This window comes from Sus scrofa, chromosome 15 (assembly GCF_000003025.6).
Source record: "Sus scrofa isolate TJ Tabasco breed Duroc chromosome 15, Sscrofa11.1, whole genome shotgun sequence".
NCBI lineage: Eukaryota > Metazoa > Chordata > Mammalia > Artiodactyla > Suidae > Sus > Sus scrofa.
In genome coordinates, this window is record NC_010457.5 from 133,138,285 (window position 1) to 133,161,871 (window position 23,587).

The 23,587-nt window shown below is 48.9% G+C and overlaps 1 protein-coding gene across 2 annotated transcripts in view; it reads left to right on the forward strand.

The window, feature by feature from the left end:
• EFHD1 (EF-hand domain family member D1) overlaps nt 1–23,587 on the forward strand; it is a 49,339-nt gene that overhangs the window by 18,193 nt on the left and 7,559 nt on the right. For both annotated transcript variants that reach the window (XM_001925385.7, XM_013984587.2), the window contains exons 2-3: nt 9,022–9,169; nt 16,555–16,689. In XM_001925385.7, the coding sequence (XP_001925420.4) occupies nt 9,022–9,169; nt 16,555–16,689 (283 nt within the window). The remainder of the gene's footprint in view (nt 1–9,021; nt 9,170–16,554; nt 16,690–23,587) is intronic.

Below are 23,587 nucleotides of genomic sequence, written 5' to 3' on the forward strand. Positions count from 1 at the left end.
GCTCCCAGGCCAGGGGTTGAATCCGAGCCACAGCTGCGACCTCTGCCACAGCTGTAGCAACACCGGATCCTTTAACCCACTGAGCTGGGCTGGGGATTGTACCCGAACCTCCACAGTGACCGAAACCACGGCAGATGGGTTCTTAACCCCTGCACCATAGTGACAACTCCCAATCTGACAGGCTGGGTTGGTGAGCCTGTTTCTTCAGATGTTTGGGAGACATCAGTATTGCCTTGGTCAAACTTTAATCATTTTAATTTGGATAAATTTGGTCAAACGTTCATCATTGCACATATGGGGGCATAAATTGACGCCTCTTCAAGACCAAAATCAGATCCACACGCATGCAGGACTCAGCAACGTGGCTGCTATTATTTCTGCCACAGTCATCGGCAATAATAAAAGGCATGACTCTCACGATTAACTGGTGCTTTGTTTGTTGGGGCACTGCCTATGCCCTCTCTCCCCTGGCTCCCCACCAAGTTAAGGAGCACAGAGTAAAATCTCAGTTAATGATCTTTCCTGCTTTCTCTTGCTCCCACGTCAAGCGAGGCACTGGGCTTGGAAGCCCAGGCTGGTTCTGAGCCACAGGAATCGGCTTCACCGCGTACCCCAGCTTTCACCACCTGTCAAGTGGGGTGGCTCATTGAATTAAATGAGGTGACTTAGCACAGTACCCGGCGTTTAGTAAGCACTCAATAAACACTAAACACAGGAGGCTTCTATTAATTTTTCATAGGGCTGTTGTAAAGATGAAAGAATTAGTCGATGTGAGACTGTCTTGTGAACAGCAAAGCAGATCATTTGTAGTTATTAGGAGCTCTGAATCCCACTATGTGTGTTAAACATGTGTTGGATGCTTTGAGGGGGCAAATAAAACAGTAAGGCCACAAGGCGGGGGGACCTGGGAGGCTTTCCTGCCTGTCTTGCAAATGCAGGCCCAGAGGGAAGCAGCAGTTTGGGTCGAGACTATGACTCGGGTTCGATCCCTGGCCAGGAATCGAACATGCTATGGGCGTGGCCAAAAAAAAAAAAAAGAAAAAAATAAAGAGGGCAGGATGTGCTTCTGGATTATGACTCCCAGGTCCATGGGGAGGGGTGGGGACACTTCTGATGTGGTCACTTTATAGTCCTGCCAGGACGTAACTGCGGCGCTTGGCTGGTGCTTTATGCAGGAACAAAGGGACGCGGTCTTTACTGAGTCCCTGGGAGTGGAGGCGGTGGCTGGCTCGTGACCCCTTTCTTCCTTGCCCTTCTCGCTTTGGAGATGTCCTTTCTCAGTCCACACACCAGCTTTGTCCCTGTGCCAAACCAGTGCTCCCAGCAGGATGCCGACAGCGCCTGCTTTCGCTGCAACTTCGGCCCTTTCCTCTGACTGGGATTTGCCCGCAGACGTGATGGGCTTCTGCTCCCCTGCACATGCTCAGCAAATCCGTCAAACCCACACTTCCTGCCTACGTAAAGAAATTGGAGGAGTTCCCGTCGTGGCTCAGCGGGTTAAGAACTCGACTAGTATCCGTGAGGATGCAGATTCAGCCCCTGGCCTCGCTCAGTGGGTTAGGGATCTGGTGTTGCCGTGAGCTGTGGTGTAGGTCGCAGACTCGGCTGGATCCACTGTTGCTGTGACTGTGGTGTAGGCCAGCAGCTGCAGCTCCAATCCCTTAGCCTGGGAACTTCCATTTGCCGCGGGTGCAGCCCTAAAAGAAAAAAAAAAATTGGAACACCTTTAGCCTGTGGCCCAGACTTTGCCAAGGCCCTTCCTCACATATTTGTCCCTTTTCTTACACCTGGAGAATGTTTCAGGCTTGAGGGCCTAAAAGAGGTTTTCCGTCCTTCTTGACTCTTCAGAACCCCAGAGAAAGGCAGGGGTCAGGCCTGCGAGCCCCTCCCTGCACGTGGGCTCCATCCGAGAGCCCTTGGTGCTGGGGAGGCGGGGCTCGCTGCGGACTCAGGTGAATGGGGAGCCTGGTCCTTCCTGCCTCTGCTGGGTGGGGACAAACGCCTGCCCGTGTTCTCTGACCTTCTCTTGTCACAGTTCATCTTCTGCTTCTGGGGCCCCTTTCCCCTTTTCAGTTGCTCCCTCCCCTGCCTCTCTTCTCTTCATTCAGACCCTAACCCTCTGCAAAGGGGGTCCTGGTGTCTCCTCTGCAAATTCGTTGGAACCGAGTGCTGAGCAGCGGGCAGAGGATGTTCAGAGGCAAACACAGAGGTCGTTTGCCTGGCTGCCCTTCTAATGCAGATTCGCCCAGAGAATTTGCCCGTTTCCCAAAGTGTTTTCCTTGGAACACTAGAATGCCAAGACGCGCCTTCTCTAGTGGAAAACCTGGACAGTAGAGGATTGTGTGGTCAGATGAGTCTGGGAGCTCTTCCCTCTGCTACGTTTCAGACACATGACCGTATGGAAGGCTCTGGAAGGTTCCACACTAAAGAAGCCTGTTTACTTTGTTTTTTTTAATGATAATTTTATTTTATGTTTTAGTTTTATCGATTTATAGTTGATTTACAATGGAAGCCTGTTTACTCGCAGCAGGACTCTCTGTAATAGAAACTGTCCCGCTGGCCTGTTTGTAAGCTCTTCTCGCCCCAGGTCTTGTGCCAGCTGTTTTTGCCAGAAAGCTCTTCCTTGCGCTTGGCTTACAGCCTGTCTCTGTCATGTCCACACGCAGAGCCAGTCCTCCTGGAATGTTCTTGGGAAGTTTATTTACTTATTTGTTTTGTCTTTTTAGGGCCACACCCACTGTGTATGGAAGTCCCCGGGGCCAGGGGTGGAATTGGAGCTATAGCCACTGGCCTACGCCAGAGCCACAGCAACGCCAGATCTGAGCTGCATCTGCGACCTACACCACAGCTCACGGCGACACCAGATCTTTAATCCACTGAATGAGGCCAGGGATCGAACCCGTGCCCTCATGGATGCTAGTCAGACTCGTTTCTGTTGAACCACGACGGGAACTCCAGGACGTTTAAATGAATCATCTGAAGACAGCGCTTCAGGTGCCGGAGCCGAATACTCCCAGCTCCTTCTGCTCCATCCTGGCACAGGGTCTTGTCTGTTCACCTTTCCGGGTGCCCCCACCTATCAGGCCCCCCAAAGTGTGGGACTGGCCTGGAGTGGAACAGACTGTCATGACAGGCCAGGGCTGTGCCCCTTTATTTGGGCTTCAGGGCTTTGCGTTCTTGCTGTCATTATTTCACCCCGTGGGGTTCGGCAGCCTCGTGAGCTCACTGGAGTGTCACCTGTGTCCACATGTCATCCCCGAGCCACTGGTCTCTATTTCCCTGGGGACCTGAACCTGAGAGATCAATTGGGAGGACTGGGTTATAGGACCTTGCCTTTTTCCTTTTAAAATTGTGGTAAGGTGGGAGTTCCCCTTGCGGCTCAGTGGAAATGCATCTCATTAGCATCCATGAGGACGCAGGTTCGATCCTGGCCTCATTCAGTGGGTTAAGGATCTGGCGTTGCTGTGAGCTGTGGTGTAGCTCGCAGACGTGGCTTGGATCTGACGTGGCTGTGGCTGTGGGGTAGGCCAGTGGCTATACCTCCTGTTGGACCCCTAGCCTGGGAACCTCCGTATGCCCAGGGTGTGGCCCTAAAAAACAACAACAACAACAACAACAAAACAAAACACCAAACTGTGGTAAGGTGTATATAACTTAAGGGGCCAGCATACTTCTACTGTGGGACTCTGCCCTAAGACGTATAACTTAAAACTTTCCGTTTTTCAGAGTTCCCATTGTGGCTCAGCAGGTTAAGAATCTGACTAGTATCATGAGGATTCGGGTTCTATCCCTGGCCTCGCTTGATGGGCATTGCTGTAAGCTGCAGTGTAGGTCGTAGATGCAGCTAGGATCCCGCATTGCCATGGCTATGCTGTAGGCTGGTACCACTAGCCCAGGAACTTCCATATGCTGCAAGTATGGCCATAAAAAGAAAAAGATAAAATTTACCATTGTAACCATTTTTTTTTTGGCTGCGCCATGGCATGTGGAATTTCTCAAGGCTAGGGATCAAACCCTGAGCCACAGTAGTGACAGGCCAAGCCCTTAACTGTTAGGCCACCCAGGAATTCCTCTCTTTCTTTTTTTTTTTTCTTTTTTGTCTTTTTCTAGGGCCGCACCCGTGGCACATGGAAGTTCCCAGGCTAGGGATCTAATTGGAGCTGTAGCCGCTGGCCTATGCCAGAGCCACAGCAACGTGGGATCTGAGCCGCGTCTGCGACCTACACCACAGCTCACGGCAATGCTGGATCCTTAACCCACTGAGCAAGGCCAGGGATCGAACCCTCAACCTCATGGTTCCTAGTCGGATTGGTTAACCAATGAGCCACGACGGGAACTCCTCCTTTCTTTCTTTTTAAGGCTGAATAATATTCTGCTGAATTACACACTACACTTTGTTTCTCCATTCATCCGTCGATGGTCACTTGGGTTGTTGCTGCCTTTGGTGAACTGTGAATAGTGCTGCCATGAACGTGATGCCAATATCCATGTGAGCCCCTGCTTTCAGGTTTGGGTACATACTCAGAAGCAGAATTGCTAGGTCATACGGTACTTCTATGTTCAGGACCTTGTGTTCATCCTTGCTCTGTTTTATCCCTGGATATCACCAGTTGCTGAGATCTGGTGGGCCTGGATTCTGCCCCAGTTTTGTGTCACCAGCACATCTGAGAGTTAGCACCCTTCTTAGGTGGCCCTACCACAACTAACAGGAAATCCACGGAAATGTATGGGCAGCTACTCCTGTACAGCTAGCAAGAAACTTTGCTGACTCTGGCAGAGATAGCAGGTGCATCATGGTTTTCTGATGGACCAGCTCGATAACCTTGTTTCAAAAACAAATAAGTGGAGTTCCTGTTGTGGCGCAGCAGAAATGAATCTGACTAGAAACCACGAGGTGGCGGGTTTGATCCCTGGCCTCTCTCAGTGGGTTAAGGATCTGGCGTTGCAGGGAGCTGTGATGTAGGTTGCAGACACAGCTCAGATCCTATGTTGCTGCGGCTGTGGTGTAGGCCAGCAGCTGTAGTTCCAATAGACCCCTAGCCTGGGAACCTCTGTATCCTGCGGGTGCGGCCCTAAAAGGAAAAAAAAAAAAAAGACAAAAAGAAAAAAAAAAAAAAGGCAAGTAAGCATATGAAATCGAAATTCTACTCTTGGATATATACCCGGGGAAATGCAAACATATGTCCACACAGAAACTTGTACAGTAGTGTCCATAGCAGTATTATTATTATTATTGTGCTTTTTTTTTAGGGCTGCACCTGCGGCATACGGAGGTTCCCAGGCTAGGGGTCTAATTGGAGCTACAGCTGCTGGCCTACACCACAGCCATGGCAACATCAGATCCAAGCTGCGTCTGCGACCTACACCACAGCTCACGGCATCACCGGATCCTTAGCCCACTGAGCGAGGCCAGGGATCGAACCCGCCACCTCATGGTTCCTAGTCAGATTCATTTCCACTGCGCCATGGCAGGAACTCCCACAGCAGCATTATTCATAACAGTTGCAAGTGAAACAACCAAATGTCCAGCAGCTGATGAATGCATAAACAAAATATTGTATACAATAGATTATTATTTGGCAATAAATAAAAAGAATAAAGTGTTGACTGATAATGTGCTGCAGCATGGGTGAACCTTGAAACATGATGCTAAATGAAGAACGCCAGACACAAGAGGCCACATAGTGTCTGCTTCTGTGCATGCGAAGGGTCCAGAACAGGTAAATCCACAGAGACAGAAGGCAAACTAGTCACTGATGGAAGCTGGGGAGGAGGAAATGGGGAATGCCTGCTGCAGGGCGTGAATTTCTTTTCTTGGCGGAGCCTGTGGCACATGGAAGTTCCTGGGCCAGGGATCGAACCTGCACCATGGCAGCGATCTGAGCCACAGCTGTGACAACACCAGATCCTTAACCCACTGAGCCACAGGGAGCTCCTTGAATTGCTTTCTTTTGGGCTGATGAACACGAGGAGGAATTAGATAGTGATGACGGCTGTGCAAGCTCGTGCGCACACCAAAAATCACTGAGCTGTGCAGTTTAAGAGCGAAGTTTGCAGTTCCCGCTGTGGTGCGGCGGAAATGAATCCGACTGGCATCCATGAGGATGCGGGTTCGATCCCTGGCCTCGCTCAGTGGGTTAAGGATCTGGCATTGCCGTGCCCTGTGGTGTAGGTTGCAGTTGAGGCTGGGATCTGGCATTGCTATGGCTGTGGTGTAGGCTGGCATCTGTAGCACCTAGTTCTACTCCTAGCCTGGGAACTTCCATATGCTGCATGTGTGGCCCTAAAAATAGATAAATAAATAAATTAAATAAATAAATAAATAATAGAAGTTTAAAAACAAGTGAACGAGGCCAATCCTTGAATCACTTACGGGAAACCCATGGTGATCAATTGCTTCCTCTTTTAAGGGCTCGCAAACCATCCCTTGATAGTACAAGATCCTGGACTGGTCCCTCTGTGAGTCACACACTCTGCCCGCTCCCTGGGAGCCCAGAAGCACCTTGTTCCTTTCCACACCTGGAACACCTGTCTTGTCCTTCCAGGTCCCCAGAAGCCAATAGGCTTCCAGGGGTCTCGTCTGGCAGTGGGAGCCCAGTGGGAGCACAGCGCTGCTGGGAGGCGGTGGCCTCTGCTGAGGAGCAGAGGACAGACAGTGCTGCTGGAGATCAGAGGAGGAGGGGGAGCTCCCCAAGTTCTGGGACAGAGAAAAGGCCACGGAGGGGTGGGTGGGTGGGTGGGGGTGTGCTTGGGTGGGAGGAATGGCATGTGTTGGCCACCACAGCTGGAACGGACATGCTGGGGAGTCCTGGGCCTCATCTCCAGCACAACCACATGGGGCTCAAATACCACCAGCCCACAGAGTTAGATTTCTGGTTGCCCACAGGCTACATTTCTTGGCAGATGGAGGTGTGGTTCCCAAGAATGGTTTTCTTTTGTTGAGTTGGGAGTGGGTGTGATAGTGAAAAAGCCTGTTTCATTTGTATATGTATTTAAATTTTTTCACTGTAAAATATAGTTTGGTAAAATACATATAATGTTTACCATCTTTTTTTTTTTTTTTTTTGCTTTTTAGGGTCACACCCACAGCTTATGGAAGTTCCTAGGCTAGGGATCGAATTGGAGCTAGCTGCTGGCCTATGCCGCAGCCACAGCAATGCCGGATCTGAGTCGTGTCTGCCACCTACACCACAGCTCATGACAATGCTGGATCCTTAACCCACTGATCTGGGCCAGGGATTGAACCTGCGTCCTCATGGTTCCTAGTTGGTGTCATTACCGCTAAGCCACAACGGGAACTCCCAAATGGATTTGTATTTTAAAGGTTGATCTTCATACCTGAGCAGCAAGGGATCTCTAAGAAGTGGAAAAATAGGGTGGACTTGATGGAAGAAGAGCCAGGGAGTGTGTGAGAAAACTCTGCAACAGCCCAAGCGTGTAGAGAAGGGTAGGGAGTGGTGGAGTGCCTGGGGCAGAAGGACAGAGGCTGACGGGGGCTCCCATGGGGCTGACCCAGGCGCCTGAGAGTAGAGGCCACGGCCAGGATCCCCCTGTGGGGAGGCTGGGTTTGTTTCCAGGCAGTTTGGCTGGGGGGCTGGAGGGACAGCAGAGGTGCTGGCTCTGTGTTAAGACTCCGCCAAGGAGTTCCCATCGTGGTTCAGTGGTTAACGAACCCAACTAGTAACTGCGAGGTTGCAGGTTCGATCCCTGGCCTTGCTCAGTGGGTTAAGGATCCAGCACTGCCATGAGCTGTGGTGTAGGTCACCGACACAGCTCGGATCCCGTGTTGCTGTGGCTGTGGTGTAAGCTGGCAGCTACAGCTCCGATTAGACCCCTAGCCTGGGAACCTCCAGATGCCTCAGGTGTGGCCCTAAAAAGCAAAAAAAAAAAAAAAAAGGAAACTTCGCCAAGAAGGCAGATCTAGGATCCAGCTCACACCTGTGACCATTCAGACCTGAGACCAGGCAGTGAGCCACAGGACAAAGCGTGAGACCAGAGTGCTGGGGCCAGGCCTGATTCACGGCCCAGCACGGGGGCAGGAAGCAGCTTCCAGAGACAGGAGACCAAAGGATGAGAGGAGGGGTCGGTGGACATGAAGGTGGCAGAGGCCCAGGGGCCGGTGACCAAGGGGAGACTTGTGGGACTGTCAGTTGCTCTGGGTAATGGAATGGGTATAGGGGGCATCCTTGGACATGTCCCATTGTCCAGCGTCAAGAGGCTCTTGAGGTTTGTTGACTGAAACTGGGAAAAACAAAGGGACCCAGGCATGCTTTTCATGCTCAAGAAACTTACAGAGATAAAAGTCATGAAAACAAGACCCACTTGTGTTGCATCGCACAGAACCTTAAGGTGTAGGAGGACAGAGAGGAGTCCCTTCCAGGGGTGACAGGTGGACACTGCAGAGGAAAAGGCATTTGAGTCATTTTTCAGTACATAAGGTCAAAAGTATGACACAGTTAGGAGCTTCTGCTGTGACACAGTGGATTAAGAATCCAACTGCATGGAGTTCCCGTCGTGGCAGAGTGGTTAACGAATCCGACTAGGAACCATGAGGTTGCGGGTTCGATCCCTGCCCTTGCTCAGTGGGTTGACGATCCAGCGTTGCTGTGAGCTGTGGTGTAGGTTGCAGACGTGGCTTGGATCCCGTGTTGCTGTGGCTCTGACGTAAGCTGGCAGCTACAGCTCCAATTGGACCCCTAGCCTGGGAACCTCCATATGCCATGGGAGCGGCCCAAGAAATAGCAAAAAGACCAAAAAAAAAAAAAAAAAAAAAAAAAAGAATCCGACTGCAGTGGCTTGGGTTGTTGCAGAGGCTTGTGGCTTTGATCCCCGTCCCTGCATAGTGGGTTAAGACATTCAGTTTTGCAGCAGTGGTGGCTCAGATTCCATCTCTGGCCCAGGAACTTCCATATCCTGCAGGGCAGCCATCAAGTTAAAAAAAAAAAAAAAAAAGATTACATGTTTAGTAGATTAGCTGGCGTCCTTTCATTCCTCACCAATGGGCTGTCTTTGACCCCTCAGATACGATGCTGGTCGGGATGGCTACATTGACCTGATGGAGCTGAAGCTGATGATGGAGAAGTTGGGCGCCCCCCAGACCCACCTGGGCCTGAAGAGCATGATCAAGGAGGTGGACGAGGACTTTGATGGCAAACTCAGCTTCCGTGAGGTACCCGTGTCTTGTTGGCCCCAAGCCCCTGGTTCCTGAGAGAACCGCAGATTTACAGCCCCTGGAGTGCAAATGGCTTGGATGTTTGACTTACAGTTCTGCTTTTTTCTTGTTGGCTGAACCTGCAGAAGTTCCCTGGTCAGGGATCAAACCCTCATCACAGCAGCGACCAGAGCTACAGCAGTGGTAATGCCAGATCCTGAACCCACTGAGCCAACAGGGAACTCCCCTTACAGTTCTGCTTTTTATTTATTTATTTATTTATTTTAGGGCCGCACCCGAGGCATATGGAAGTTCCCAGGCTAGGGGTCAAATCAGAGCTACAGCTGCCAGTCTATGCCACAGCTACAACAACACTGGATCCGAGCTGCGTCTGCGACCTACACTGCAGCTCACAGCAATGCCGGATCATTAACCATGGAGCAGGGCCAGGGATCAAACCTGCATCCTCATGGATACTAGTCGGGTTTCTTTACTGCTGAGCCACAACAGGAACGCCATACAGTTCTGCTTTTTAAAAATATCTTTAAGGAGCTAGTGAACCACAGTGCTGACATGGAAAATGCTTAGCAAGCAGATTGAAAGTCAATGTGGGTAGCATAACCTAATTTGGGTAAAATGGCAAATATTGAGAAATCCAGAGGGATTTTCACCAAAATATCCATTGTGGATGTTTGTGGGTGCAACGTTGGTGGTTTTATAATTTTATATTTAAAAATATATTTAAACTGTAAATTTGTATAATAAACATTTTAAAATAGTAAAAATGCAAAAACAAAAAAACCAAAAAAAAAAGCAAAGCAATTATGCAAAGGGTTTTATTCTGTGCCCAGGACCTGCTCCCTCAAACAGGTCCAAAGATGGGTTTTTTGGTCTTTGAACCCCTAAAATTGTGGGCCCCCAAAAGGTAAAAACCTCAGCTGTTTTTATTTCAGTGAATAAATCTTAAGCCATTAGTTTTCTTCCATGGCAAGGATACAGCCCCACAAGGATGGGAATTACATGTCTGTGTAATTATTATTTTCTTTCTTTCTTTCTTTCTTTCTTTCTTTCTTTTAGGACCACACTCACAGCATATGGAGGTTTCCAGGCTAGGGGTCCAATCGGAGCTGTAGTCACTGGCCTTTACCTGAGTCACAGCAACGTGGGACCCGAGCTGCGTTTGTGACCTACACCACAGTTCACAGCAACGCTGGGATCCTTAACCCACTGAGCGAGGCCAGGGATCGAACCTGAGTCCTCATGGATGCTAGTTAACCGCTGAGCCACCACGGGAACTCCTTGTGTAAATATTATTGAAAGGCCTTTAGATACGTCAGTGTGACCAGGTTTTAGAACAACTTTGGTGACACCATCCAGGCTAAAGCTTTGGCCACTGGGAACTGTGGGTCCCGTTTGCTCCTCCCGCCTCAACCTCCCTAGGGTGGGTCCCTGGCAGCCCTGGCTGTGCTGGGTTGCACCTCTGCCTGGTTATGGTTGATTAGACCACGGACAGACCTCTGGCCAGACTAGGTCACCTGGACTCTCTATCTGGGAATTTGAAGTTAGGGCTGCATGTTGGCTCTGCAGGTGGCTATTCCCTCAAGAATAACTCGAGGTGGGGTGGCCATTTTCTACCATGTGGTCTGGGCATGAGAGCTGGTGCCCCATCTTTCCTAAGTTGCTTCTCTGTGTGGAGGGGTTACCTGTTTTGTGTTGCCTCCAATCCCAAGAATGTTGCCTCTCCCTGTTTCAGTCCTCTTCCAGGCCCCTGAATTTTATCCCTGGTTTTTTTTTGAGACATCCTTGTTATATAGTGAACACTTCCTTTTTACTTAAGCCAACAAGTGTATTTCTGTCACTTGCCACCTAAGGGCTCTAACTAATATGGGAAGGTGCTTGCATCGCCAAGCAGAGCCGTGAAATTCAACATTTCCTTGCATTTATTAGAAGCATTTGATAGCTTGTGTCTGAACCTGCTCTTTAGCTTTGTTAGTTCTCTCTGTTTCTTTGTTTTCTGCTTCTCTTTCCCTCCCCCTCTTTGCTCAGAGTCACAGCTCGGACACTGTCCAAATCGCTGCAACATACCAGTCTTTGTGGGCTATAAATAGGAAGACAAACAAGGCTGGGCAGTTGGAGAAATTGTCATTCAGGGGTTGGTGATTGTAATAGATTAAATGGGAAAGTCTGACTTGCCATGCTTTATGGACGGCTGATATTTTTCAGGTTGAGCTGGATTTCTGTTTTCTTCTTTAACCTCCCAGGGCAGGTGGGGGGACCCCTAAGTTGACAGAGATGCTGGTGATCATCTGCCGAGCTGGCAGAGGGAGAGTGAGCACACGTGGCTGGGACCTGCTCTGGGGAAAGACCCTTGTGAGAAAAATGCATTTCAGAGATGCAGAGAGCGCCCCCCCCCCCCGCTCCCCCGACAGTCACTGGGATTGCTGCTGGGCTGGGGATGGTGCCCCATCTTTCCTAAGTTGCTTCTCTGTGTGGAGGGGTTACCTGTTTTGCGTTTGCCTTCTGGGCGCCTTCTGTAACTAACTGCTTTGAGAATAGGAACCGTACTGAGCGACTGATGGATATCTGACCCCTTCTCTCTGCCGGAAGCTCATGTTTGCAGCACTAAAGTCTTAGCTGCTTTCAGTCTCTTTCTTAAGAGCCTGACCACAACTGTCCCCCACCCGCCTTGTCCCTCATCCTATTCTTGGGGACCTCACCTCCTTCAACAGGCTTTTATTTATTTATTTTTTATAGCCCGGCATATGGAAAGTCCCAGGCTGGCCATCGAATCCGAGCTGCAGCCCATGCCACAGCCACAGCAATGCCAGATCTGAGTCACGTCTGTGATCTACAGCACAGCTCACGGCACCACCCTTTCTTTAACCCATTGAGTGGAGCCAGGGATTGAACCCACATCCTTACAGGAGCCTAGGTTGGGTCCTTAACCTGCTGAGCCACAATGGGAACTCCAACAGGTTTGATTTCTTTTTTTTTTTTTTTGTCTTTTGTCTTTTTTTTGTTGTTGTTGCTGTTGTTGCTATTTCTTGGGCCGCTCCCGCGGCATATGGAGGTTCCCGGGCTAGGGGTTGAATCGGAGCTATAGCCACCAGCCTACGCCAGAGCCACAGCAACTCGGGATCCGAGCCGTGTCTGCAACCTACACCACAGCTCACGGCAACGCCGGATCGTTAACCCACTGAGCAAGGGCAGGGACCGAACCCTCAACCTCATGGTTCCTAGTCGGATTCGTTAACCACTGCACCACGACGGGAACTCCAGGTTTGATTTCTAAGACTTCTTTGGAGCCAGTATTCTGGCTCTGCTAGTCTGCAGCAAACTGAATCTTTGCCGGCCTCTAGTGAGAGAGTTTGAAGCTGCAGGTGGATGAACTTGGCATTTCTGTTGAGCCAAACTGACCACTTCGGGCTCCGGGAAGCTGAAAGTCCTTGAACGGCTTGCTTTACTGCTTTGCTTTATATTTGGCCATGTCACAGTGTTAGCAAAGCGTTTTGGGGATGGTGGAGATGTGGGAGCTGAGACGTCCACTTAGGGAAACACACTTCCCTCTAGGGATTAAGAGCATTAGCAGTAAAAGGAACTCAAGTTGGAGTCTGGAAAACCTCTTGAAGTTGTTCTACCTCTCACTCTGCTTTTTTTTTTTTTTTTTTGTCTTTTTGTCTTTTCTAGGGCTGCTCCTGCAGCATATGGAGGTTCCCAGGCTAGGGGTCGAATCAGAGCTGTAGCTGCCAGCCAGTGCCAGAGCCACAGCAACGTGGGATCCGAGCCAAGTCTGCGACCTACGCCACAACTCACGGCAACGCCAGATCCTTAACCCCCTGAGCAAGGCCAGGGAACGAACCCACATCCTCAAGGTTCTTAGTCGGATTCGTTAACCACTGAGCCACGACGGGAACTCCTCTCTCACGCTGCTTTAGGTTCACTTCTTTTCTTTTATTAATTTATTATGATTCTTTTTTCTTACTTTTTTTATGGCCGCATCTGTGACATACGGAAGTTCCTCGGCTAGGGATTGAATCAGAGCTGCAGCTGCTGGCCTACGCCACAACCACAACAATGCAGGATCTGAGCCACATCTGCAGCCTACACTGCAGCTCACAGCAACGCCAGATCCTTAACCCACTGATCGAAGCCAGGGATCGAACCCATGTCCTCACCGACACTCTTAACCCATTGAGTTACAACGGGAACTCCTTGGGGAAGCCAATCTCTAAAGGTGATAATCATGAAACAAACCCTGAAAAACTGAAGTTTCTTCTTAGGTACATGTGTATTAGGCACTGGAAAACCCAAGAAGCTTCTCTCTGGGGTTATCCATTTCTATTCTTTCTAAATGGAAATATAAATACTAGAAGTTGGACAGTAATTGTTTGACAAATAGACTCACTAGAATTTTTGAAAGAAGAGAAGTAAAAAGCCACAAAACTGTCTTGGGAGCCAGGGGACGTGTGCAGGTGGGGGTGGGGCGGGGACTGCTCTTGCGGGTTGGTGCTTTTATTTATGCAAACATTCTGCAGAGGTCTTGGTACAAGTTGACTTTAAAGACAAATTCATTCAGGTCACATTTGAATCTGGAGGAAGAGGATGGATTATTTAATAAATGACATGGGGATTACTAACTAACCATTTGGAGGAAAATAGGGTTAATGATCAACTTCACATGACAGATCAGAATAAATTTCAGAGATTAAATATTTACATGTTTTAGAAAAAGCCATAAAAGCAACAGACGAAAACACGGTGATTGTTTCTGTAACCTTGGTGGCGAGGAAGGATTTTCTAAGTATAACCCTGATGAGAAAAAAGGAAAAGATTGATCCTTTCTTTTTTTTTTTTTTTGGCTTTTTAGGGCCATATCTGCGGCATATGGAGATTCCCAGGCTAGGAGAGGAATCAGAGCTGTAGCCCCTGACCTAAGCCACGGCCACAGCAGTGCCAAATCCAAACTGTGTTTGCAGCCTACACCACAGCTCACGGCAAGACCAGATCCTTAACCCACTGAGTGAGGCCATCGAACCTGAGTCCTCGTGGATGCTAGTGCCACGACGGGAATTCCAAGATCGATAACTTGAAAATTTTTATTATAAACAAAATTAAAAGGCAAGTGGCAGAGCTAAAATATTTGAAACATACCAGGTTCTATCTATAAAGATCCTTTAGAAAACACACACACACATACACACACACATATATATATATTTTAAAAGAAGACACCAAGAAAGGCAAACCATTTAGAGCAAAAATAGGACACAAATGGAAAACAGGAACAGTTAAAAGAAGTCAGAAATATTGAATTATTTCATTTAAAAAATAGTACTTAGGGAGTTCCCATCATGGTGCAGCAGAAACGAATCCAACTAGGAACCATGAGGTTGCAGGTTCGACCCCTGGCTTTGCTCAGTGGGTTAAGGATCAGGCATTGCTGTGGCTGTGGTGTAGGCTGGCGGCTACAGCTTCAATTAGACCCCTAGCCTGGGAACCTCCATATGCCTCGGGTGCGGCCCTAAAAAGGACCAAAAAAAAAAATTAAAAAAAAAATAGTACTCTGAAGTCTACTGGATATTTTTGTTTCATGGCTATAAACTATATTGTTGACAATATTTTTTGCATTTGCAGACAATGCTTCCTTTTAAAAAATATTTACTTTTTAAAAATGAAAATATAATTTATTTACAGTTTCCATTGTGGCTCAATGTGCTAGTATCCATGAGGATGTGCAGGCAATCCCTGGCCTTGCTCAGTGGTTTAAGGATCTGGTGTTGCTGCAAACTGCCTTGTAGGTCAGAGATGCGGCTTAGATCTGGCGTTACTGTGGCTGTGGTGTAGGCCAGCAGCTGCAATTCTCTTTTGATTCCCTAGCCTGAGAACTTCCTTAGGCTGAGGATGCAGCCCTAAAAAAAGAAAAAGGGAAAAAAAAAAGATGGGAGTTCCTGTCGTGGCGCAGTGGTTAACGAATCCGACTAGGAACCATGAGGTTGCGGGTTCGGTCCCTGCCCTTGCTCAGTGGGTTAACGATCCGGTGTTGCCGTGAGCTGTGGTGTAGGTTGCAGACACGGCTCGGATCTTGCGTTGCTGTGGCTCTGGTGTAGGCCGGTGGCTGCATCTCCAATTGGACCCCTAGCCTGGAAACCTCCATATGCCGCGGGAGCGGCCCAAGAAATAGCTAAAACGACAAAAAGAAAAAAAAAAAAGATTAAAGAAAGAAAGAAAGAAAAGAGTATAATTAATTTACAATGTTGTGCACATAATGCTTCTTCTACTTCTTTTTGTTTTGCTTTTTAGGGCCGCACCCATGGCCTGTGAAAGTTCCCAGGCTAGGGGTCGAATCAGAGCTGCAGCTGCCAGCCTGCGCCACAGCCACAGCAACCCTGGATCCATCCTTAACCCACTGAGTGAGGTCAGAGATCCAACTGTGTCCTCATGGACACCTCCCTGGTTCATTACTACTGAGCCACAGTGGTAACTCCCTAGACAATACTTCTTTTTTTTTTTTTTTTTTTTTTTTGTCTTTTTTGCTATTTCTTGGGCCGCTCCCGAGGCATATGGAGGTTCCCAGGCTAGGGGTCTAATCGGAGCTATAGCTGCCAGCCTATGCCAGAGCCACAGCAACGCAAGATCCGAGCCGTGTCTACAACCTACACCACAGCTCACGGCAACACCGGATCGTTAACCCACTGAGCAAGGGCAGGGACCAAACCCACAACCTCATGGTTCCTAGTCGGATTCGTTAACCACTGCGCCACAACGGGAACTCCCAGACAATACTTCTTAAACTGTTGTGTAAATATTTCTGAGGGGAAGAGTCCCATTGGTGGAATTAGTTATTGGGTGAAAGCATTTTATTTTTGGTACATATTTCCCGAGTGCCCTCCAAAAAGTTTGACTCCACTTCCACTCCCATCAACTAGATAGCAGGGCACCTGTTCCTCTGCGTCCTTGCGGGAAAGTGGGCATGTTTTCATTTTTGATAAGGAACAAATAATTGGTCACACGCACACATCTACAGCCTTTTTTTGGGGTCTCTTTAGGGCCGCACCCACAGCCTATGGAAGTTCCCAGGCTTCTAGCCGGTCTGTAACTCTAGCAGGAGGTGCAGCTGCTGGCCTGCATCACAGCCACAGCAACCCCAGATCCGAGCCACGTCTGCGACCTACACCACAGCTCATAGCAACACCGAATCCCTGACCCACTGAGCGAGGCCAAGGATTGAACCCAAGTCCTCATGGATACAAGTCAGATTCGCTTCTGCTGCACCACAACGGGAACTCCCACATCTATATCCTTTTGAATAGGCTTGGAGATAGCAACTCCAGCTCTGGCCAGCGGGGACTGCTGGGACTGTCTTGGGGACGTTGCCTCTGACCCGACTCACCCTTCCCCCACAGTTCCTGCTCATATTCCACAAGGCTGCAGCGGGGGAACTGCAGGAAGACAGCGGGCTGATGGTGCTGGCAAAGCTTTCCGAGATCGACGTTGCCCTGGAGGGTGTCAAAGGTGCCAAGGACTTCTTTGAAGCCAAGGTAGGTGACTCCTTCCTGTGCCAAGCCTCCCTGCACCCTGCCCCCTGCCTGACAGGAGCTCCCAGTCCCTGACCAGCTCATTAACTCCCTTAGGTCAATGGTGTAGCTTTATTGTGTGAGACGTAGGGAGATGAGAGTGTGTCTGTGTGCCGTCTGAAAAATTAAAAACAAAACAGAAAAACAGCCAAATAGCACATGCATTCAACATTAGTTTCCGATTCAAACAAGTTTGCTAGTTCAATGTTCCCAGCCTGACTCTGAATCCAGACTTTCCTAAAGAATTCCTCCTGGGGAACTCCCATTGTGGCTCAGTGGTTAATGAACCTGACTGGGATCCGTGAGGATGCAGGTTCGATCCCTGGCCTTGCTCAGTGGGTTAAGGACCAGGCATTGGTGTAGGTTGCAGACATGGCTCGGAACTGGCATTGCTGTGGCTGTGGCGTAAGCCTGCAGCTGCAACTCCAATTTGACCCCCAGCCTGGGAACTGCCACATGCTGCAGGTGTGGCTCTAAAAAGCAAAAAAAAAAAAAAAAAAAAAAAAAAAGAATTCCTCTCTACCCCCAACCACGGTTGAGTTTCTTGAACAGCTACCTCCATGTTTGCATCACGAACACCTGTGTGTAAACAAGTGACTAACGGGGCCAGAGGAGGGCACCTTAGTGACATACCCTGAATACTATTTGTAGCCTTGACAATGGCTGGGAGCTGGGAAGGAATCTCCTGTGCACGGTCTTGGAGCCCTTCTTTCTAGATGCTTCCATTCGTTCAAGACGTCAAATAATCATTGAATGTTTATGGAGATTTTACCCCCGACTGGGTACTGTCATTTTTCTTTCCTCGGAGCACACCTGCAGAAAGAGAGGAGAACAGCCCTCAAAATCCCCTGTTGAGCACAGCAGTGGGATGCAGCTGAGGCTCCCTGGGTTCAGATGCCTCATCCACTTACCTGTTACCTATCTGTGCCTCAGTTTCCTTATCTGTACAATGGGGGCAATAATGGGGTGGCTGTGAGGATTAAATGAATTTGAGTATATGAAGCATTTAGCAAGTGCCTGGCTCACTGAGAGCACTCCATCCGTGAATGAGCTGTTGAGACTCCCTCCCACTCCTGTGCGAGGCCAGGCAGAAGCCAGCCTCTGGTGGAGCTTTGGCTTATTCCAGGAGTTTGCCCAGAGACAGAGTGTCCTTGGTGACACAGCCCAGCCTGCTCGGGCCCCTAAGCAGCATGCTTTCTTCACCTCTCTGTGATGCTGGTTGGGGACAGAGCACACCATCTCTCAGCCGGTCTGGGAGTTGTGGTGGCCTCCTAATGCCTGAATCCCTCCTGCTGTCATCTGGCAGTTTCAGGGTCAGGCAGACCACCTGCTGTGCCTTCAGTGCCAGCATCATGTGTCCAATTCTGAAGGTGGCTTGGCCCTTCCTTTGCGACTTAATGTTGATTCAACTCAGTTCCGGCAACAGCCAGCACCAAATTAAGCTTGGGAGAAACTCGGCCTTGATAAAGATGAAAGGCAGCAGCAGTTAATTCCAGTGGGCTACGTCCTCTCCCTTCAGGGACTGAGTCACCTCTTGCAGATCTGCTGCGACGTCTTGGGCAGGGGCCTAGGATTGAACCATACAATCAGTAAGACCCTGTTTACAGTCTGGCCACATGCTCTTGTTGAAGTCTCTAGAAAGTCTCTGAGAGTTCCCTTCGTGGCACAGTGGTTAACGAATCTGACTAGGAACCATGAGGTTGTGGGTTCGATCCCTGGCCTTGCTCAGTGGGTTAAGGATCTGGCGTTGCCGGGAGCTGTGGTGAGCTGTGGTGTAGGTCGCAAATGCTGCTCGGATCCCGCGTTGCTGTGGCTCTGGTGGAGGCCGGCAGCTATAACTCAGATTAGACCCCTAGCCTGGGAACCTCCATATGCCATGGGAGAGGCTCAAGAAAAGGCAAAAAGACAAAAAAAAAAAAAAGTTTAAGACTTATTTAGTACAGGTTCTTAATATAAAATAATTACAAATTCAGTGTTGTTTGTAAAAGTAACATCAGATCAGCTAGAGAGATAAATGTATCATGTTTTGAACTAGGTTTTGTGAGTAGACAGATTAAAATTTATTTTAAATATAAAGTTTATAAAATAAAAAAAAGGAAAGTCTCTGGGACTGTCTTTTTTTTTTTTTTTTTTTTCTTTTCATCTTTTTTTTTTAGGGCTGCATCCGTGGCATATGGACGTTCCCAGGCTAGGGGTCAAATTGGAGCTGAGCTGCTGGCCTACACCACAGCCATAGCAATGTGGGATCTGAGCCACGTCTGCAACCTGCACCACAGCTCAGGGCAGTGCTGGATCCTTAACCCACTGAGCCAGGCCAGGCATTAAACCCGCAACTTCATGGATGCTCATCGGGTTCTTAACCCGCTGAGCCACAATGGGAATTCCTAGGAATGTCTTATCTGGCCATTCCTGACCTGTTATAACCTGGCTCGGATCCCGGCTTCAGCCTCGTCCACCTCTGTGCACAGTTTTTCAGGTCCCGGCATGCCTTTTCACGTCTGGGCCTCCCTCAGTACCTGCTGTTTCTTCTGCCCGGAATGTCCCATCCAAACGCCTGTCCCTTGAAAACTTGACTCATTCTATAAAACTCACGTTAAAGAGTTGCCTCTTCTTGGCTGCTTTTCTTGACTCTCCAGGAGGAGAATGTGTGTCTTTCTTAGAAATGAAAGCAGGATTATAATTTATCTGTTCGAGGCCTTTCTTGGACACTTCTGGTCAGAGTATAATTTAACTCAACTTTTAGGAGAGCAGTTTAATATTTCATATCCTTCACCTCTGGAAACTTGCCTCTAGGATTTTATCCTTCAGAGATTTTCATGCACAAAGATGTATAGACAAGGGGCGTTTCTGTAGTGGCGCAGCGGATACGAATCTGACTAGGAACCATGAGGTTGTGGGTTCGATCCCTGGCCTTGTTCAGTGGGTTAAGGATCTGGTTGGTGATGCCGTGAGCTGTGATGTAGGTCACAGATGAGGCTCGGGTCCCGCGTTGCTGTGGCTCTGGTGTGGGCCGGTGGCTACAACTCCGATTCGACCCCTAGCCTGGGAACCTCCATATGCCGCAGGTGCAGCCCTAAAAAAACGAAAAAAGACACACACACACACACACACACAAAAGATATATGGACAAGGATTTTCATACAGTGCGGTTGATAAGAGAAGAAAATGGGAAACAATCAAAATTCTATTCTCAGGGAATCGAGTCCATTGCGGTGCAACGATACATTTGCACACCCTGCAGCTATCAAAGAATGAGATGCACCTGCATTTATGTGTGGACAGAGGTCCAAAATGAATTAGGCAAAATGATATGTTCGAAACCCAATTTTGTTCAACATTAAATATGAGCTAGATAATCATATACCAAAGCATTCGGTAATCTTGATGTCCGAGAGACTTAGTTTTTATAATTTTGTAAGGTTTTTTATTTTATGTGTGTGCATTATTTTTACAGCCAAGAGAAAAGATGAAAAGAATACTAACATTTTTTGAACTTGTTTTATTTATGTGTCTGTGTCCTCACCCACAGACTCAAAGGCAGAGTAGGTGTGTTACCTTTGTAATTACAGTGCCGGCTAATAATGGCCCTCGATAAACGTTTGCAGGAATGACGAATGGAGGGAATCATGGCTTGAATTTGGGAGGAGGCCATAAAGCAGCTGACATTTGCGACCCATGTTCAGAGATGAATGGGGATTCACCTTGTAATCAGAGAAGGGAAGGCGTTCCTCCCGTGGGAACGGCCAGAGCGAAGGCTCCGAGGCATGGGCGGGGCGGGGGTGGGGGTGGAGAGGAGGGTGTGTTTGGAGGCTGGCCCCTGTCCCTACTGGATGCAGGTGGACAAGGAGCTCTGGGTTCCCCGGAAGGTCAGGCCTTCCCCACCCATCCTGCGGATCTCCAGGTTGGATCCCCTGCCAACCTGCTTCCCAGGCCTCACCCAGCACTACCTGGGCTTTGCAGGTGGATCCATTTCAGAGCCAGGCTTGGAAAGCACAGCTGCAGGAGCTGGGAGCCCTCCAAGGGTTTGAGCAGGGCCTTGACGTGATCAGTGGTGGGCACTACGGGGCCGGACTCGCCTGGGGAGGGGCTGGGTTCTGGGGAGTTTCCACAGACTTCCATAGACACCTGGAAGAGAATTGTCAGTCTGATAAAGTGTGCGCTGATGTCTGGGGAGAAGGTAGGGGTGAACCCCAAACTCCCTAGAGCTCTGTGTATTTCTGACCATTTGGTTGGAGGTGGGAAGCAAAATGGCACCAGGTTACTGGAGCTGCGTGGTGATCTTTTAAAAAAATCAAGACAAGACCCTCCCACCCCTGAATGTGACTGGTTTAGGGAGGAAACACTACAAGCTGAGTTTTACTGTTAAGTCCTAGGTGAATTCAGACAAAGGGAAGACCTGCCCGCTTGTCCAAAGGGCATGCTGTTGTTTGCTCACAGTTTCGGCTCAGGGCCTTTTGGCCAGAACTTGGCCATGCCCAGCTACATGGGCAGCTGCAAAATGCCTGTTTTCCTGGAGATCCGTGTGCCCAGCTGTGATTCTGCTCCTAAAGAAGATGGGCATAGTAGAGACTGAGGCTCAGGGAATAATCTCGTCCACGCTTGTCCATTCCGGCACCAACCACTGGCAAAGGCCGGGACATCATTACCCCGACTGGGCTCGCTCCTGGAGCCCGGGGGTGGGGTCAGTCTCCCCTAGACCCTTGGGCCATGTGCCAGGGGAGCATCTTGTGCAAAGAAAGAAGGGAGGGAATGGATGTTTCACGGACACCCTGCCCCACAGACCACAGGAGCTGTCCTCCCAAGATACAGGTGGGAACCCAAGAACTAGAGAGGCTGGACCGAGAGTGGGATGTAACGGTGAGTGGGCTGTGGGGTAGGAAGGAACCAGAGATAAAGGAAACCCTGGAGAAAAGGCTAAGTGGAGGCCAGGAGCAAGGTCAGGAAGAGATTGAATCAGGTGAGGCCAGAGCAGAGGTCTTGGGACCAGCAAATGTGTCCGATTTTTGAGAGATGAGGTTCACTCTAGAGGGCAGATGGTGATAGGGCGAGAGGTGGGTGGGAGGGGAAGAGCCCTGGTGCCTGGCTTTTCTCTCTAGATGGTTGGCAGGGGAGGCCTGGACAAAGTGGGGATGGTGGCTTAGGATCAGGAAGGAACTTTTGGATTTTGTTTTGTTTTGCTTTGTCTTTTGTCTTTTTAGGGCCGCACCTGCAGCATATGGAGGTTCCCAGGCTAGGGGTCCAATCAAAGCTGTAGCTGCCAGCCTACACCACAGCCACATAGGATCCGAGCTGTGTCTGAGATCTACACCACAGTTCATGGCAACGCTGGATCCTTAACCCACTGAAAGAGGCCAGGGATCAAACCCTCATCCTCAAGGATGCTAGTCGGGTTCGTTAACTGCTGAGCTGCGATGGGAACTCCCTGCTTGTTTGTTTTTTATAAAACCCAGAGAAGATAGATGTTGATGTGTTTTTAGGTCACAGGGTAAGCGCTCCAGGGAGAAGGAAACAGGAAGATAAAGAGTAGGGTGATTGATGGAACAAGGACTTGGGGAGCAGAGAATGGAGAGAAGAGGAAGACTTTTATAGTGGAGAAGAAGGACCCCAAGAAGTAAAGGAATTGCAAGGGCCCCCAGCCTTCCTCTGATCTGGCCAGGAGTGGGCAGGTGGGGCGATTGACAGACCCTCTGCTGAGAACTTCAGATTCATGTCTGATCTGGTGCTCACAGAAGCACTCTGGAGGGAGGTGTGATTGACCCACTTTGCAGATGAGGAAATTGAGGCTTAGACAGTGGCTTGTTGGTAAATGTTTAGCAACTGGTTCTCTGGACAAAGTGTGGAGCTATATATCTATATCCATATCTATCTATATATTTAGATCTATACATACACATGCCTAAGATTGTTACATATTTTGATGATATAAAGAGTACATAGCCCACAATTTACAACTAATAAAATATGCACTCTTTTTATGGTAGATTCCATGTCGCCTATTGATTCTCAAAAAAGGGCTCCTTGACTTTTTGCTAGACTCTGCTGTCTGTAGCCAGCCCGTGATCACAACTGACGAAACGATGTAGTTCCAGCAGGAATGTTGGTTGATATTTTGTGTGTGTTGTGGGGGGGGGTTGTTTTGGAATTCAGTGTGGTTTATTAGTTGTGATCTAAAGTTAATTTATAAGAAAAAAGTGAAAGGATGTATGTCAGAACTTCATTTATTCCTCAGTGACGGGAGCAACATCTTTGCTGAACTTGATAATAACTTTCAAATATCTTGGAAGAATGTTCCTTTAATTTTGGAGCTAATCATAATGCAAAGGCTACAGACACTACACATGTTGAAGTTTAATCTGCACTTTTTTGGCTGCACCTGCAGCATACAAAAATTCCCAGGCCGTGGATCAAACCACACCCAAGGAGTGACTCCATCACTTTCTTGAAAAAGATGGCCTAGGAGTTCCCATCATGGCCCAGTGGTTAATGAACCCCGACTAGTATCCATGAGGACATGGTTTTGATCCCTGGCCTTGCTCAGTGGGTTAAGGATCTGGCGTTGCCATGAGCTGGGATGTAGGTTGCAGATGAAGCTCGGATCTGGCGTTATCGTGGCTGTGGCGTAGACCAGCAGCTACAGCTCCGTCGACCCCTAGTCTGGAAACTTTCATATGCCTCGGGTGCAGCCCTAAAAAGACAGAAAAAAAAGAGAGAGAAAGATTGTCTAGAGAGTCAATGAAAAATAATCACGCCCTAGTTTGTAGGGTTTGTTGGTTTCCGAGTTGTAAATACTCCATGGATGGCTTTCAAGCTATCAACGAGATGTTGCTGAACACGGGGTTGGGAAGAGTCACAGTAGCACATT